General features: G+C 49.8%; 1 protein-coding gene across 1 annotated transcript in view; it reads left to right on the plus strand.

The window, feature by feature from the left end:
• The window catches only part of LOC140480271 (vasoactive intestinal polypeptide receptor 1-like), a 93,016-nt gene that overhangs the window by 61,373 nt on the left and 16,787 nt on the right, over positions 1-14,856 (plus strand). The window contains exons 8-11 of the mRNA XM_072574981.1: positions 929-989; positions 3,090-3,159; positions 11,376-11,467; positions 12,013-12,142. Coding sequence (XP_072431082.1) covers positions 929-989; positions 3,090-3,159; positions 11,376-11,467; positions 12,013-12,142 — 353 coding nt within the window. The remainder of the gene's footprint in view (positions 1-928; positions 990-3,089; positions 3,160-11,375; positions 11,468-12,012; positions 12,143-14,856) is intronic.

The raw sequence follows: 14,856 nt of genomic DNA on the forward strand, positions 1-14,856 counted from the left end.
TTGATTGGCACCACATCCCCAAGCATCTACTCCCTCCACCACCAAGACTCAGTAACTGCAGTGTGTACTATCTACAAGATGCACTGCAGAAATTCATCAAAAATCCTCAGACAGCATCTTCCAAACCCACGACCACTTCCATCTTGAAGGACAAGGGGCAGCAGATACATGGGAACATCACCCCCTGCAAGTTCCCTCCAAGCCCCTCACCATCCTGACTTGGAAATATATCCCCATTCCTTCACTGTCGCTAGGTCAAAATCCTGGAATTCCCTCCCTCAGGGCATTGTGGGTCAACCCACAGCAGGTGGACTGCAGCGGTTCAAGAAGGCAGTTCACCCCCACCTTCTCAAGGGGGCAACTAGGGACGGGTAATAACTGCTGTGCCCAGCCAGTGACACCTATGTTCCTCAAGTGAATAAATAAGAATACCATTTAACCTGGTCTAGCCGACATGTGACTCCAGGCCCATAGCCTTGTGGTCAACTCTTAACTGTCTTCTGTCTTACCTACGTAGTGACCTCTTCAGAACAGGAGTAACGTTTTGAGTCCGGTGTAACTCTTTTTCAGAAGTGAAGAGGTGTCATGCCAGACTTGAATGTGAACTGTTTTTCTCTCTCCTGCTTGCCGCCAGACCTGCTGAGTTTCTCCAGGATTTGTTTGAGGAGACACGGTTGAGAGAAGAGGGAAACGAGATGGGCAAGGGATGTGGTGGGTGCTTGTGACTTAGGGCTGGGCCAACGCAGAGATTAAAATCCGACACAATTTGCTCACCTCCGCTGATTTTTAATCGATGTTGAGTAGTATCAATGCCGTTGAGGTAAAGTTTGAATATTTGATATATAATCAGAATAATGGCATGTTAACTGATACCTCAAAGCGTTTGAGGAGCTGAGTTGTAAACACCATTTTGTCCCATCTCTCATAGGGGCTCCAACCATTGTAATTGTGATTTGGATTATTGTGAAGCTGAATGTGGATAACAGAAAGTAAGTTAAAATCACACCAGGGCCTGACTTTAACTCTGCATGCATGGGGTGTGAGTAGAAACACAGAAATTAGGAACTGGTGGAGGCCATTCAGCCCACTCCCCCAATGTGATCATGGCTGATCACCCAACTCAGTGCCCTGTTCCTACTTTCGGCCCCTAAGGCCTCACTTATTTCACTCCCTCCCTGAGGAATTCATCCATCCTCAAAGTCCCACCAAACCCCTGGAGCTGCTGTCTCGTGAGGGAGAAACAGCAGGTGACGGGTTTAACCTGAGGGTCACCACATCCTTCAGGTGAGGGGAGAGGTCGAGAAGGTGGAATCGCCATGGTAACCTCAGCTGGCGTGAGAGTTGAACCCACTCTGTCACTGTCATTCTGCATTGGAAACCAGCTGTCCAATCAACTGAGCTAACCAACCCTCAACAGCAATCCTGCCATCACATCAATGGGTATTTTTAACCAACCTACCTAGACACCTTTTGACACAGGTCTGGGGTGTGTGGGGACTGAAGCCAGGTCGCTCTGGCTCAGAGGTGGGTGCATTACCATAGAGTCAAACATCAGGGAAACAGACCTTTCGTCCATTTTCCCAAGCTAAACATATTCCGTTTGCCAATGTTTGGCCCATATCCCTCTGAACCTTTCATATCCACATACCTGTCTGAATGCCTTTTAAATGTTGTAATTGTACCAGCCTCCATCACTTCCTCTGGCAGCTCATTCCACACACGTACCACCCTCTTTCCCCTTTCACCTTAAACCTATGCCCTCTAGTCTCAGATTCCCCGACCCTCGGAAAAAGACCTTGTCTATTTATCCTATCCATGCCCCTCATGATTTTATAAACCTCTATAAGGTCACCCCTCAGTCTCCGATGCTCCAGGGAAAACTGCCCCAGCCTCCCTTTCCAACTCAAACCCTGCACCATTTCATTCAAGACAATATACAAGTGAAAATTGAACTCATGAGGTCATAAGGTATAGGAGCAGAATTAGGCCATTCGGCCCATCGAGTCTGCTCCACCATTCGATAATGGCTGATATGTTCCTCACCCCCATTCTCCCCGTATCCCTTCAACCCATTTCCAATTAACAATCTGTCTAACTCCTCCTTAAACTTACTCACTGTCCCAGCATCAGCCGCACTCTGGGGGAGTGAATTCCACAGATTCACAATCCTTTGGGAGAAGTAGTTTCCCATAACCCTGTTTTAAATTTGCTGCCCCTTACCCTACCACTAAGGCTTCTTGTCCCAGAATGCCCCATAAGAGGAAGCATCCACTCCACGTCTATTTTATCCTCACCGTTTATCATCTTGAATACCTCAATTTGATCTCCCCTTCTACATTCCAGAGAGTATAGGCCTAAACTGTTCAATCTCTCTTCATACGACAATCCCCTCATCTCTGAGACCAATCTAGTGAACCTCCTCTGAATTGCCTCCAATCCTCTTACATCTTTCCTCAAATAAGGGGACCAACACTCCAGGTGCAGTCTCACCATTGCCTTGTATAGTTGCAGCAATACATCCTTCCCTCGATATTCTATTCCTTTAGCGATAAAACCCAACATTTCATTCGCTGCCTTTATTATCTGCTGTACCGACATTGCTAGTTTTCTGTGACTCGTGAAGAAGGTCACCAAGATCCCTCTGCACCGGAGCACCCCAAAGTCTCTCCCCATTTAGGTAATAGGTACCCTTCCCACTTTTCTGACCAAAATTGAACCTAGTTTAAAGGCAAATTACTGAAATGGGGTCCATGATAGAAAGTGACTGGGCGAAAGTGAGAACTGCAGTCAAAAAGGGTGGTGCTGGAAAAGCGCAACAGGTCAGGCAGCATCTGAGGCATAGTAGAGACGATGTTTCAGGCATAAGCCCTTCATCAGGAATGAAGGGCTGATGCCCGAAATATTGATTCTCCTGCTCCTCGGGTGCCGCCTGAGCTGCTGTGCTTTTCCAGCACCGCACTCTCGACTCTGATCTCCAGCGTCCACAGTCCTCACCCTCTCCTCATGGTAAAAAGCAGCGTTGTACAGTGACAGTAATTCATTGTGGAAGAGCCTGATTACCGAATATTAACGGACTGATTCTCTGCTAGATGTTGGGATGACAATGCGAATGAATACATCTGGTGGATATTAAGAGGTGCCATTCTCCTTACGGTTCTGGTACGTAAAAACCATTGGATGGAACGAATGAAGGGCCTGATCAAATTAGCGTATTAATGGTTTGTAGTCTGACACCACAATGCCGCACAAAGGGAAGCCTTGCTTACCCTCCGGATAAACCACCCCGAGCCACAAAGCCTGTCATCAAATCGTGTCAGTGCGGTAATGTAGGAAACACCAGCCTCCTTCTTGCACAGAAAGATCCCACAAATAGTTGCAGGCCTTTTGGCGAGGAGAGGGATCTCCAAAGAGCTTTTGGTAAACCTGCACTTTTGATCGTCCTTAAGGACAATCCGTTCTAACAGGTTGGTCAGTCAAGGGACAGCTACTGCTCAGAGTTCCAGGGGCAACACCACCAGGACTTGAACTGACATCCTGAACTGCTGTGCTCTTCCAGCACCACTAATCCAGAATCTGGTTTCCTGCATCTGCAGTCATTGTTTTCACCCTCATGCCAATGGGGTTACTCCCATTTGAGACCACGGGTCAGGCCTTGGTTGAAGATCTCAGCTCCAGCCGTGCAGCCCTCCCTCAGCACTGTGTATACTCAGCCTTTTGCTCGTGTACTCAATGTTTTTCAATGGAATGTTTTCAGGAGCATTCCAAATATTGCAGGCTCGTTGGTGAACAGAGCAGAACTGAATAGAACGGAAGACCCTTTATTGTCACGTGTACTCAAGTACAGGAGTACAGTGAGAAGGCTACAATACCACCACACACGGTACCATCCCGACTACAACGCACCAAAGTCCAGAACGCAGACACATAATACAGAAATAAAGGGAAGCAAAGGGAAAGAAGTTACATTACTCATGGTCACTTAGAGAATAACTGACAAACACGAGAACTAAAGTTAAAAAGACAGACATCCCAGCCTTTCCAGAGATAACCTGCGCTAGATCGGTGCAGGGCGGGGCTCAACATGTGGTCAGACCGGCCTCACAAGCTGCTGACCGCTGGCACATACCCAGTCCAACACCCATCCCCACTCCAGCCTCCCGCCACTGACCATCCCCGCTCCATGTCAGTCTCCAGCCACTGGCCGCCCCGCTCTGTGTGACCCTCCAGCCACTGACCATCCCCACTCCTTGTCAGTCTCCAGCCACTGACCGTCCCTGCTCTGTGTCAGTCTCCAGCCACTGACCATCCCTGCTCTGTGTCAGTCTCCAGCCACTGACCGCCCTGCTCTGTTTCGGTCTCCAGCTACTGACCGCCCTGCTCTGTGTGACCCTCCAGCCACTGACCACCCTGCTCTGTGTGACCCTCCAGCCACTGACCATCCCCGCTCCATGTCAGTCTCCAGCCTCTGACCGTCCCCGCTCCATGTCAGTCTCTGGCCACTGACCGCCCTCCTCTGTGTGACCCTCCAGCCACTGACCATCCCCGCTCCATGTCAGTCTCCAGCCACTGACCGTCCCTCCTCTGTGTGACCCTCCAGCCACTGACCATCCCCGCTCCATGTCAGTCTCCAGCCACTGACCATCCCTGCTCCGTGTCAGTCTCCACCCACTGACCGCCCTCCTCTGTGTGACCCTCCAGCCACTGACCGTCCCCACTCTGTGTGACCCTCCAGCCTCTGACCATCCCCGCTCCATGTCAGTCTCCGGCCACTGACCACCCTCCTCTGTGTGACCCTCCAGCCACTGACCGTCCCCTCTCCGTGTCAGTCTCCAGCCACTGACCACCCAGCTCTGTGTCAGTATCCAACCACTGACCGTCCCCGCTCTGAATCTGTCTCCAGCAACTGACCATCCCCACTCTGTGTGACCCTCCACCACCGACCACCCCCACTCTGTGTCAGTCTCCAGCCACTGCCCATTCCTGCTCCAAGTCAGTCTCCAGCCACTGACCATCCCCACTCCGTGTCAGTCTCCAGCCACTGACCATCCCGGCTCCGTGTCAGTCTCCAGCCACTGACCGTCCCCACTCCGCGTCAGTCTCCAGCCACTGACCATCCCGGCTCCGTGTCAGTCTCCAGCCACTGACTGTCCCTGCTCTGTGTAACCCTCCAGCCATTGGCCATCCCTGCTCTGTGTCAGTCTCCAGCCACTGACCATCCCTGCTCCATGTCATTCTCCGGCCACTGCCCATTCCCGCTCCATGACAGTCTCCAGCCACTGACCGCAGTGCTCTGTGTGATCCTACAGCCACTGACCGTCCCCACTCTGTGTCAGTCTCGAGACACTGACCGTCCCATTCCTTGTCAATATCCAGCCATTGACCGTCCCCGCTCTGTGTGACCCTCCAGCCACTGACCATCCCCCCTCCGTGTCAGTCTCCAGCCACTGACCATCCCCGCTCTGTGTGACCATCCAGCCACTGACCGTCCCTGCTCCGTGTCAGTCTCCAGCCACTGACCGCCACACTCTGTGTGACCCTCCATCCACTGGCCATCCCTGCTCTGTGTCAGTCTCCAGCCACTGACCGTCCCTGCTCTGTGTGACCCTCCAGCCACTGACCGTCCCTGCTCTGTGTCAGTCTCCAGCCACTGACTGTCCCTACTCTGTGTCAGTCTCCAGCCACTGACCGTCCCTACTCTGTGTCAGTCTCCAGCCACTGACCGTCCCTACTCTGTGTCAGTCTCCAGCCACTGACCGTCCCTGCTCCGTGTCAGTCTCCAGCCACTGACTGTCCCTGCTCTGGGTGACCCTCCAGCCACTGACCATCCCCGCTCTGTGTCAGTCTCCAGCCAGTGACCGTCCCCGCTCCGTGTCAGTCTCCAGCCACTGACCGTCCCTGCTCTGGGTGACCCTCCAGCCACTGACCATCCCCGCTCTGTGTCAGTCTCCAGCCAGTGACCGTCCCCGTTCCGTGTCAGTCTCCAGCCACTGACTGTCCCTGCTCTGGGTGACCCTCCAGCCAGTGACCATCCCCACTCCGTGTCAGTCTCCAGCCACTGACCGTCCCCACTCCGTGTCAGTCTCCAGCCACTGACCATCCCCGCTCTGTGTCAGTCTCCAGCCACTGACCGTCCCCGCTCTGTGTCAGTCTCCAGCCAGTGACCATCCCCGCTCTGTGTGACCCTCCAGCCACTGACCATCCCCACTCCATGTCAGTCTCCAGCCACTGACCGTCCCCACTCCGTGTCAGTCTCCAGCCACTGACCGTCCCCACTCCGTGTCAGTCTCCAGCCAGTGACCGTCCCCGCTCTGTGTCAGTCTCCAGCCAGTGACCATCCCCGCTCTGTGTCAGTCTCCAGCCACTGACCATCCCCACTCCGTGTCAGTCTCCAGCCACTGACCGTCCCTGCTCCGTGTCAGTCTCCAGCCACTGACCGTCCCTGCTCTGGGTGACCCTCCAGCCAGTGACCATCCCCACTCCGTGTCAGTCTCCAGCCACTGACCGTCCCCACTCCGTGTCAGTCTCCAGCCACTGACCGTCCCCACTCCGTGTCAGTCTCCAGCCACTGACCATCCCCGCTCTGTGTCAGTCTCCAGCCAGTGACCATCCCCACTCCGTGTCAGTCTCCAGCCAGTGACCATCCCCACTCCGTGTCAGTCTCCAGCCACTGACCGTCCCTGCTCTGGGTGACCCTCCAGCCACTGACCATCCCCGCTCTGTGTCAGTCTCCAGCCAGTGACCGTCCCCGTTCCGTGTCAGTCTCCAGCCACTGACTGTCCCTGCTCTGGGTGACCCTCCAGCCAGTGACCATCCCCACTCCGTGTCAGTCTCCAGCCACTGACCGTCCCCACTCCGTGTCAGTCTCCAGCCACTGACCATCCCCGCTCTGTGTCAGTCTCCAGCCACTGACCGTCCCCGCTCTGTGTCAGTCTCCAGCCAGTGACCATCCCCGCTCTGTGTGACCCTCCAGCCACTGACCATCCCCACTCCATGTCAGTCTCCAGCCACTGACCGTCCCCACTCCGTGTCAGTCTCCAGCCACTGACCGTCCCCACTCCGTGTCAGTCTCCAGCCAGTGACCGTCCCCGCTCTGTGTCAGTCTCCAGCCAGTGACCATCCCCGCTCTGTGTCAGTCTCCAGCCACTGACCATCCCCACTCCGTGTCAGTCTCCAGCCACTGACCGTCCCTGCTCCGTGTCAGTCTCCAGCCACTGACCGTCCCTGCTCTGGGTGACCCTCCAGCCAGTGACCATCCCCACTCCGTGTCAGTCTCCAGCCACTGACCGTCCCCACTCCGTGTCAGTCTCCAGCCACTGACCGTCCCCACTCCGTGTCAGTCTCCAGCCACTGACCATCCCCGCTCTGTGTCAGTCTCCAGCCAGTGACCATCCCCGCTCTGTGTGACCCTCCAGCCAGTGACCGTCCCCGCTCTGTGTCAGTCTCCAGCCAGTGACCATCCCCACTCCGTGTCAGTCTCCAGCCAGTGACCATCCCCACTCCGTGTCAGTCTCCAGCCACTGACCGTCCCTGCTCCGTGTCAGTCTCCAGCCACTGACCATCCCTGCTCTGTGTCAGTCTCCAGCCACTGACTGTCCCTGCTCCATGTCAGTCTCCAGCCACTGACCGTCCCTGCTCCGTGTCAGTCTCCAGCCACTGACTGTCCCTGCTCTGGGTGACCCTCCAGCCACTGACCGTCCCCGCTCTGTGTCAGTCTCCAGCCACTGACCGTCCCCGCACCGTGTCAGTCTGCAATCATTGGCTGAATAAAACAAATAGTGGATCTAAGATAATGTTTTATAAACAAAAGCAGAAGTTGTTTGCAATACTCAGCAGGTGGAGATTAATCAGCGTTCACCTTTTGGGTGTGGTGCCCCGTTCTCAGGACAGTGTAATATTTTCACTGTGTGACTGTGGTCTGCCTGTTAACAATGTCACACAAAATGTTTGGCCCATCTTCCATCAAGATTTGTACGTAGATTGTGTACAGCTCAAGGAAGGGTGCATCAGCGGTTTTCGGCAAAAGCCCCGATCTAGCAGTGTGTGCCGAGAGGGGGATGGTCAGAGAGCTGCAGGGTGATCTGGACAGACTGGCTGAGTGGGCAAATATTCGGCAAATGCAACATAACGTGGATAAAGGTGAGATTCTCCACTTGGTCTACAAAAACGAGAAGGCAGATTTTTTGCTTTGTTTTTTATTTATTACCCCCACACTACCGCCCAACAAAAGGCAGTTTATTACCTGAATGGGGGCAAGTTTAGGAAAAGGTGAGATACAACGAGACCTGAGTATCTTGGTGGAAGAGTCACTGAAGGTTGGCACGTGGGTGGTGAGAAAAGCTCATGGCATGCTGTCCTTCATAGAGAGAGGATTCTGGTATTGGAGTAGGGTTTTCTTGCTGCAGTTATACAGCGCCTTGGTGCGGCCACACCTTGCGTATTGTCTGCAGTTTTGGTCTCCTCGTCTGAGGAAGGACATTGAGGGAACCCAGCAAAGGTTCACCAGACTGGTTCTTGGGATGGCAGGACTGATATATGAGGAAAGGCCTGATCAACTGGGCTTGGACCTGTTGGAATTTATAGGAATGTTCAGGTGATCTCATAGAAACACAGAAAATCCTGATGGGACTGAACAGGCTAGATTCGGGAAGAATGTTCCCAATGTTGGGAAAGTCCAGAACTAGGATCACAGTCCAAGAATAATAGGAGATTCCATTCAGGACTGAGATAAGGGAGAATTTCTTCACTCCAAGAGTTGTGACCCTGTGGATTTCTCTCCCACAGGAAGCTGTTGGGGCCAGTTCATTCAATATATTCAGGAGGGAGCTGGAGTTGGCCGTTCCAGCTAAAGGGAACAACGGGTATGTGGAGAGGGCGGGAATGGGACACTGAGATTACATGGAGAGCGTAAGGACTGTAGATGTTGGAGATCAGAGGCGAGAGTCCGATGCTGAAAAAGCACAGCAGGTCAGGTAGCATCCGAGGAGCAGGAGAATCAACGTTTTGGGGATAAGCCTTGCATCAGGAATCCTGATGAAGGGCTTATGCCCAAAATGTCGACTCTCCTGCTCCTTGGGCGCTGCCTGACCTGCTGTGTTTTTCCAGCATCGGACTCTCAACTACAGAGCTTGCATGGTCAGCCAGGGTCAGATGGAATGGAAATGCAGGCTTGAAGGGCTGAATGGCCTCCTGCAATTTTCTGTGTTTCTACATTTCTTGCTGCTTCAACATTTTTAAGGTGTCTGTTATGGTGATGGGCTGCCGTGTTCAGAATTGTATAAGAATGTTGTGGATTGCCTCAGCAACAATTTGCCCCAGCCGTCAAAATAAGGGCAGAGTTTTCAGAGCAGTTTGCTGGACATGCTGGATTGTTGACTTCATGAGAGAGAAGGTCGTCCTAAAAAAGATTGCATCCTTCGATATTTGTCAACACCATGGCAACCAGACAGAGGACAGCCTAAAGGACGGCATACATCACTTGGTTAACACATTCGGGCAGAGCAATGTGCTCTGCTGAATGGCTTCAACATACCGAGTCATAGAGTCATAGAGATTTACAGCACAGAAACAGACCCTTCTGTCCAACTTGTCCATGCCGACCAGATATCCCGACCCAATCTCGTCCCACTTGCCAGCACCTAGCCCATATCCCTCCAAGCCCTTCTTATTCATATACCCATCCAGATGCCTTTTAAATGTTGCAATTGTACCAGCCTCCACCACTTCCTCTGGCAGCTTATTCCGTACCCGTACCACCCTCTGTGTAAAAGTGTTGCCCCTTAGGTTTTTTTTCCCCTCTCACCCGAAACCTATGCCATCAAGTTCTGGACTCCCTCACCCAGGGAAGAGACTTTGTCTATTTATCCTATCCATGCCCCTCATGATTTTATAAACCTCTATAAGGTCACCCCTCAACCTGCCAACTCCTGTACTCAATACTCTGACCAATAAAGGAAAGCATATCAAACGCCTTCTTCACTATCCTATCTACCTGCGACTCCACTTTCAAGGAGCTATGAACCTGCACTCCAAGGTCTCTTTGTTCATCACCACTCCCTAGGACCTTACTATTCAGTGTATAAGTCCTGCTAAGATTTGCTTTCCCAAAATCCAGCACCTCGCCATTTTCTGAATTAAACTCCATCTGCCACTTCTCAGCCCATTGGCCCATCTGGTAACCCTCTTCGCTGTCCACTACATCTCCAATTTTGGTGTCATCTGCAAACTTACTAACTGTACCTCTTATGCTCACATCCAAATCATTTATATAAATGACAAAAAGTAAAGGACCCAGCACAGATCCTTGTGGCACTCCACTGGTCACAGGCCTCCAGTCTGAAAAACAACCTTCTACCACCACCCTCTGTCTTCTACCTTTGAGCCAGTTCTGTATCCAAATGGCTAGTTCTCCCTGTATTCCATGAGATCTAACCTTGCTAATCAGTCTCCCATGGGGAACCTTGTCGAACGCCTTACTGAAGTCCATATAGATCACATCTACTGCTCTGCCCTCATTAATCTTCTTTGTTACTTCTTCAAAAAACTCAATCAAGTTTGTGAGACATGATTTCCCACACACAAAGCCATGTTGACTATCTCTAATCAGTCCTTGCCTTTCCAAATACATGTACATCCTGTCCCTCAGGATTCCCACCAACAACTTGCCCACCACCGAGGTCAGGTTCACTGGTCTATAGTTCCCTGGCTTGTCCTTACCACCCTTCTTAAACAGTTGCACCACGTTTGCCAATCTCCATTTTTCGGCACCTCACCTGTGACTATCGATGATATAAATATCTCAGCAAGAGACCCAGCAATCACTTCTCTGGCTTCTCACAGAGTTCTAGGGTACACCTGAACAGGTCCTGGTGATTTATCCACTTTTATGCATTTCAAAACATCCAGCACTTCCTCCTCTGTAATCTGGACATTTTGCAAGATGTCACCGTCTATTTCCCTACATTCTATATCTTCCATGTCCTTTTCCACAGTAAATATTAATACAAAATATTTGTTTAGTGTCTTCCCCACCTCCTACAGCTCCATGCAAAGGCCCCTTTGATGATCTTTGAGAGGCCCTATTCTCTCCCTAGTTACCCTTTTGTCCTTAAGGAATTTATAAAATCACTTTGGATTCTCCTTAACCCTATTTGCCAAAGCTATTTTGTGTCCCATTTTTGCCCTCCTGATAAGTTGATTTGCAACTGTGCCTCCTAATTCAAGATTCTCCCAGGCAAGAAGATAAAATGGAGAATGTCATCTGATGAAGGAGCAATGCTCCAAACGATTGTATGATTTCAAATCCACCCCAGTCCAATACCAGCACCTCCACATCTTAATGACAGAGAATCTGAATGTTCTGTTGGTTGTTATTTCAGATTAACTTCCTAATATTCCTGAACATCATTCGCGTTCTCATGCAGAAACTGAGATCACCAGATGTTGGAGGGAACTCCCCCTCCCATTTCATGTAAGTACCATGTGGAACACGATTGGAGATTCCCCTTTGGGAAGAAGTATTAATTGGGGCTAATACCGTTGTGAGAACGATGAATGTAGATTCACTTTCATAATGTGTTCTTTAAGTAAAGACAGAATTCACCAGTTAATGACGACTGGCAGTTAACTGCTTTGTTTCAATCAGATATGTTGACTCAGATTAGCCAGGGCGTCGTCACGGTCACAGAACCAAACAATGACTCTTATGTACGTTGCTGTGTTAGAAAGACTCAGTGTGTTTAAATGTATGTCCTTTTGTAAAGAATGATACTCTGTGCATCAGTACATGCAGCTTCTTATATACAGTCCACAGTCTCCTCTTGTACAAAATTAAGGTTGTTTCCCCTGTGTTTTGATATTCTTGCAAACTGTCCTGATCAGTGCAAGTTGAATAAGCTTCAATATGGATGTCTTTTTTTCAGAAATACCTCAGTTGTGCGCTACCAAACAATTAAAGACAAATCTTTTGTCCAGGGAGGTGTTTTGAAAAAAATAAACTTCCAATTTCTTTTCCAGGAGACTAACAAAATCGACTTTGCTGCTGATCCCGCTGTTCGGGGTCCATTATATAGTGTGTGCGTGTTTTCCCGATAACGTTGCAGAAGATCTGAAAATCTTCATCGAACTTGGCATCGGATCATTTCAGGTACCAACCCCACCCCCGCACCACCTACACTCAGCACACACTGCCGTCTATGTCACGCTAAAGCTGACTGTTCATCGGTGCCATTTACAAAGGCATGGCTCATGATGTGTGAAGATCAGGAGCTCACAGTTCAAGAAATCCTTACTCTTCACTGACCCTTTGGAATACTGAGTCAACATCAGGCAAGCAGTTCACCCCTTGCTTATTATAGCTACCAGAATGATGATTTTCTCTGTTCATTCATAGAAAGAAGATATCGCTGACCAGGCCAGTATTTATTGTCCATCCCTAATTGCCCAAAGGGCAGTTAAGAGTCACCCACAATTGCTGTGCGTCTGGAGTCACATGTAGGCCAGACTGTATAAGGATGGCAGCTTCCTTCCCTAAAGGGCATTAGTGAATCAGATGGAGTTTGTTTTTATAGACAATTGAGGATGGATTTATGGGCATCATTAGACTCTTAATTCCAATTTTTTTATTGAATTCAATTGCTGTGATGGAATTTAAACCCAGTTACCCTGAACATTATCAGGGTCTCTGGATGAACAGTTGAGTGATAATACCACTTGGACACCATCTTGCTGTAATGTATTTGTTAGTGAGCAGGAAAGGCCTCCAAACAGTAGTCAGGAGCTGGGGCGCAAGATACACCGGGAGATAGAAAAGATGTGTAGGAAAGGCAAAGTTACAATGATCATGGGGAGTTTTAATATGCAAGTGGACTGGGAAAATCAGTTTGGTAGTGGATTGCAAGGAAAGGAATTTGGGGAAGTCTGCAAGATGGTGTTTTGGAGCAGCTTGTGGTGGACCCCTCTAGGGAACAGGCAAAACTGGATTTAGTGTTGTGCAATGAGTCTGACTTGATAAGGAAGCTTAAGGTGAAGGAACCCTCTGGAGGCAGTGATCAAAATAGGATTCAATTTACTCTGCAATTTGAGAGGGAGAAGATAGAATCAGAGGTAATGATATTGTAGCTGAATAAAGGCAACGATTGAGACATGAGGGAGGAGCAGGAAAGACAGTGGAACGGCAAAGGCAGGAGTTTCTGGGATTAATTCAGGAGACACAGTAGGGATTCATCTCTAGGAAAACGAAGCATGATACTGGGAGGATGAGGCTGACTAGGGAAGTTAGGGATAAAATAAAAGCAAATGAGAAAGTGGCAAAGGGCAGTGGGAAACCAGAGGTTTGGGAAGCTTACAAAGACCAAAAGAGGGCATAAAAAAAAGGAAGATTAAACATGAGGGTAAGCTAGCCAGTAATATAAAGGAAGACTGTAAGAGTATCTTTAGATATCTAAAGAGCAAAACAGAGGCAAAAGTGGACATTGGGATGCTGGAAAATGATGCTGGAGAGATATTGGTGGGGAACAAAGAAATTGCTGAGGAACTGACTAATTACTTGGCATCTGTCTTCACAGTGAAAGACACAAGTAACATCCCATAAATTCAAGAGTGAGGGGGCACAGCTCAGTACGGTGGTCATCCCCAAGGAGAAGGTACTAGAAAAACTGAATGGCCTGAAGGTGGATAAATCATCTGGACCAGATGGACTATGCCCTAGAGTTCTAAGGGAGATAGCTGAAGAGATAGTGAAGGTGTTAGAATCGCTAGTATCAGGGAGGGTCCCAGAGGACTGGAAAATAGCTAACTGCTTAAAAAGGGAGTAAGGCAAAAGATGGAAAATTCCAGACCGATTAGCCTAATCCCAGTCATGGGTAAGATCCTGGAAACCATTGGGAAGGATGAGATTTCTGAATATTTGGAGGTGAATGGTAAAATAGGGTGAAGTCAGCATGGTTTCATCAAGGGCAGGTCATGTCTGACAAATCTGCTCGAACTCTTTGAGGGAGGAACAAGCAGATTAGACCAGGGAGAGCCCATGGATATCATCTTGGCAAAAGTGAGGACTGCAGATGCTGGAAATCAGAGTCTAGATTAGAGTGGTGCTGGAAAAGCACAGCAGGTCAGGCAGCATCTGAGGAGCAGGAAAATCAACGTTTTGGGCAAAAGCCCTTCATCAGGACAGTGGATGTTATCTACCTGGAGTCCAGATGATCTTTGACAAGGTGCCGCACAGGAGACTACTGAGTAAGGTAAAGGCCCACAGTGTTAGAGGCAAGGTGCTAGCATGGATAAAAACTTGGCTGTCTGACAGAAAGCAGAGAGTGGGGATAAAGGATCTTTCTCAGGATGGCAGCCGATGACAAGTGGTGTTCCACAAGTGTCAGCGTGGGACCATAACTTTTCACTTTGTACATTAACGATCTAGATGAAGGAACTGAGGGCATTCTGACAAAGTTTGCAGACCCTACAAAGATAGGTAGAGTGACAGGTAGCATTGAGGAGGTGAGAAGGCTACAGAAGGATTTGGAGTTTAGGAGAGTTGGCAAAGAAGTGGCAGATGGAGTACAATGTGGGAAAATGTGAGGTCACGCACTGTGGTAGGAAGAATAGAGGCATGGACTATTTTCTAAATGGGGAGAAAATTCAGAAGTCTGAAATGCAAAGAGACTTGGGAGTTCTGGTCCAGGTTTCTCTCAAGGTAACCTTGAAGGTTGAGTCAGTAGTTAGGAAGGCAAATGCAGTGATGGCATTTATTTTGAGAGGACTTGAATTATAAAAGCAGGGGTGTACTTCTGAGGCACTGGTGAGACCACATTTGGAGTATTGTGCGCAGTTTTGGGCCCCATATCTCAGGAAGGATGTACTGGC

This window comes from Chiloscyllium punctatum, chromosome 8 (genome assembly GCF_047496795.1).
Source record: "Chiloscyllium punctatum isolate Juve2018m chromosome 8, sChiPun1.3, whole genome shotgun sequence".
Classification (NCBI taxonomy): domain Eukaryota; kingdom Metazoa; phylum Chordata; class Chondrichthyes; order Orectolobiformes; family Hemiscylliidae; genus Chiloscyllium; species Chiloscyllium punctatum.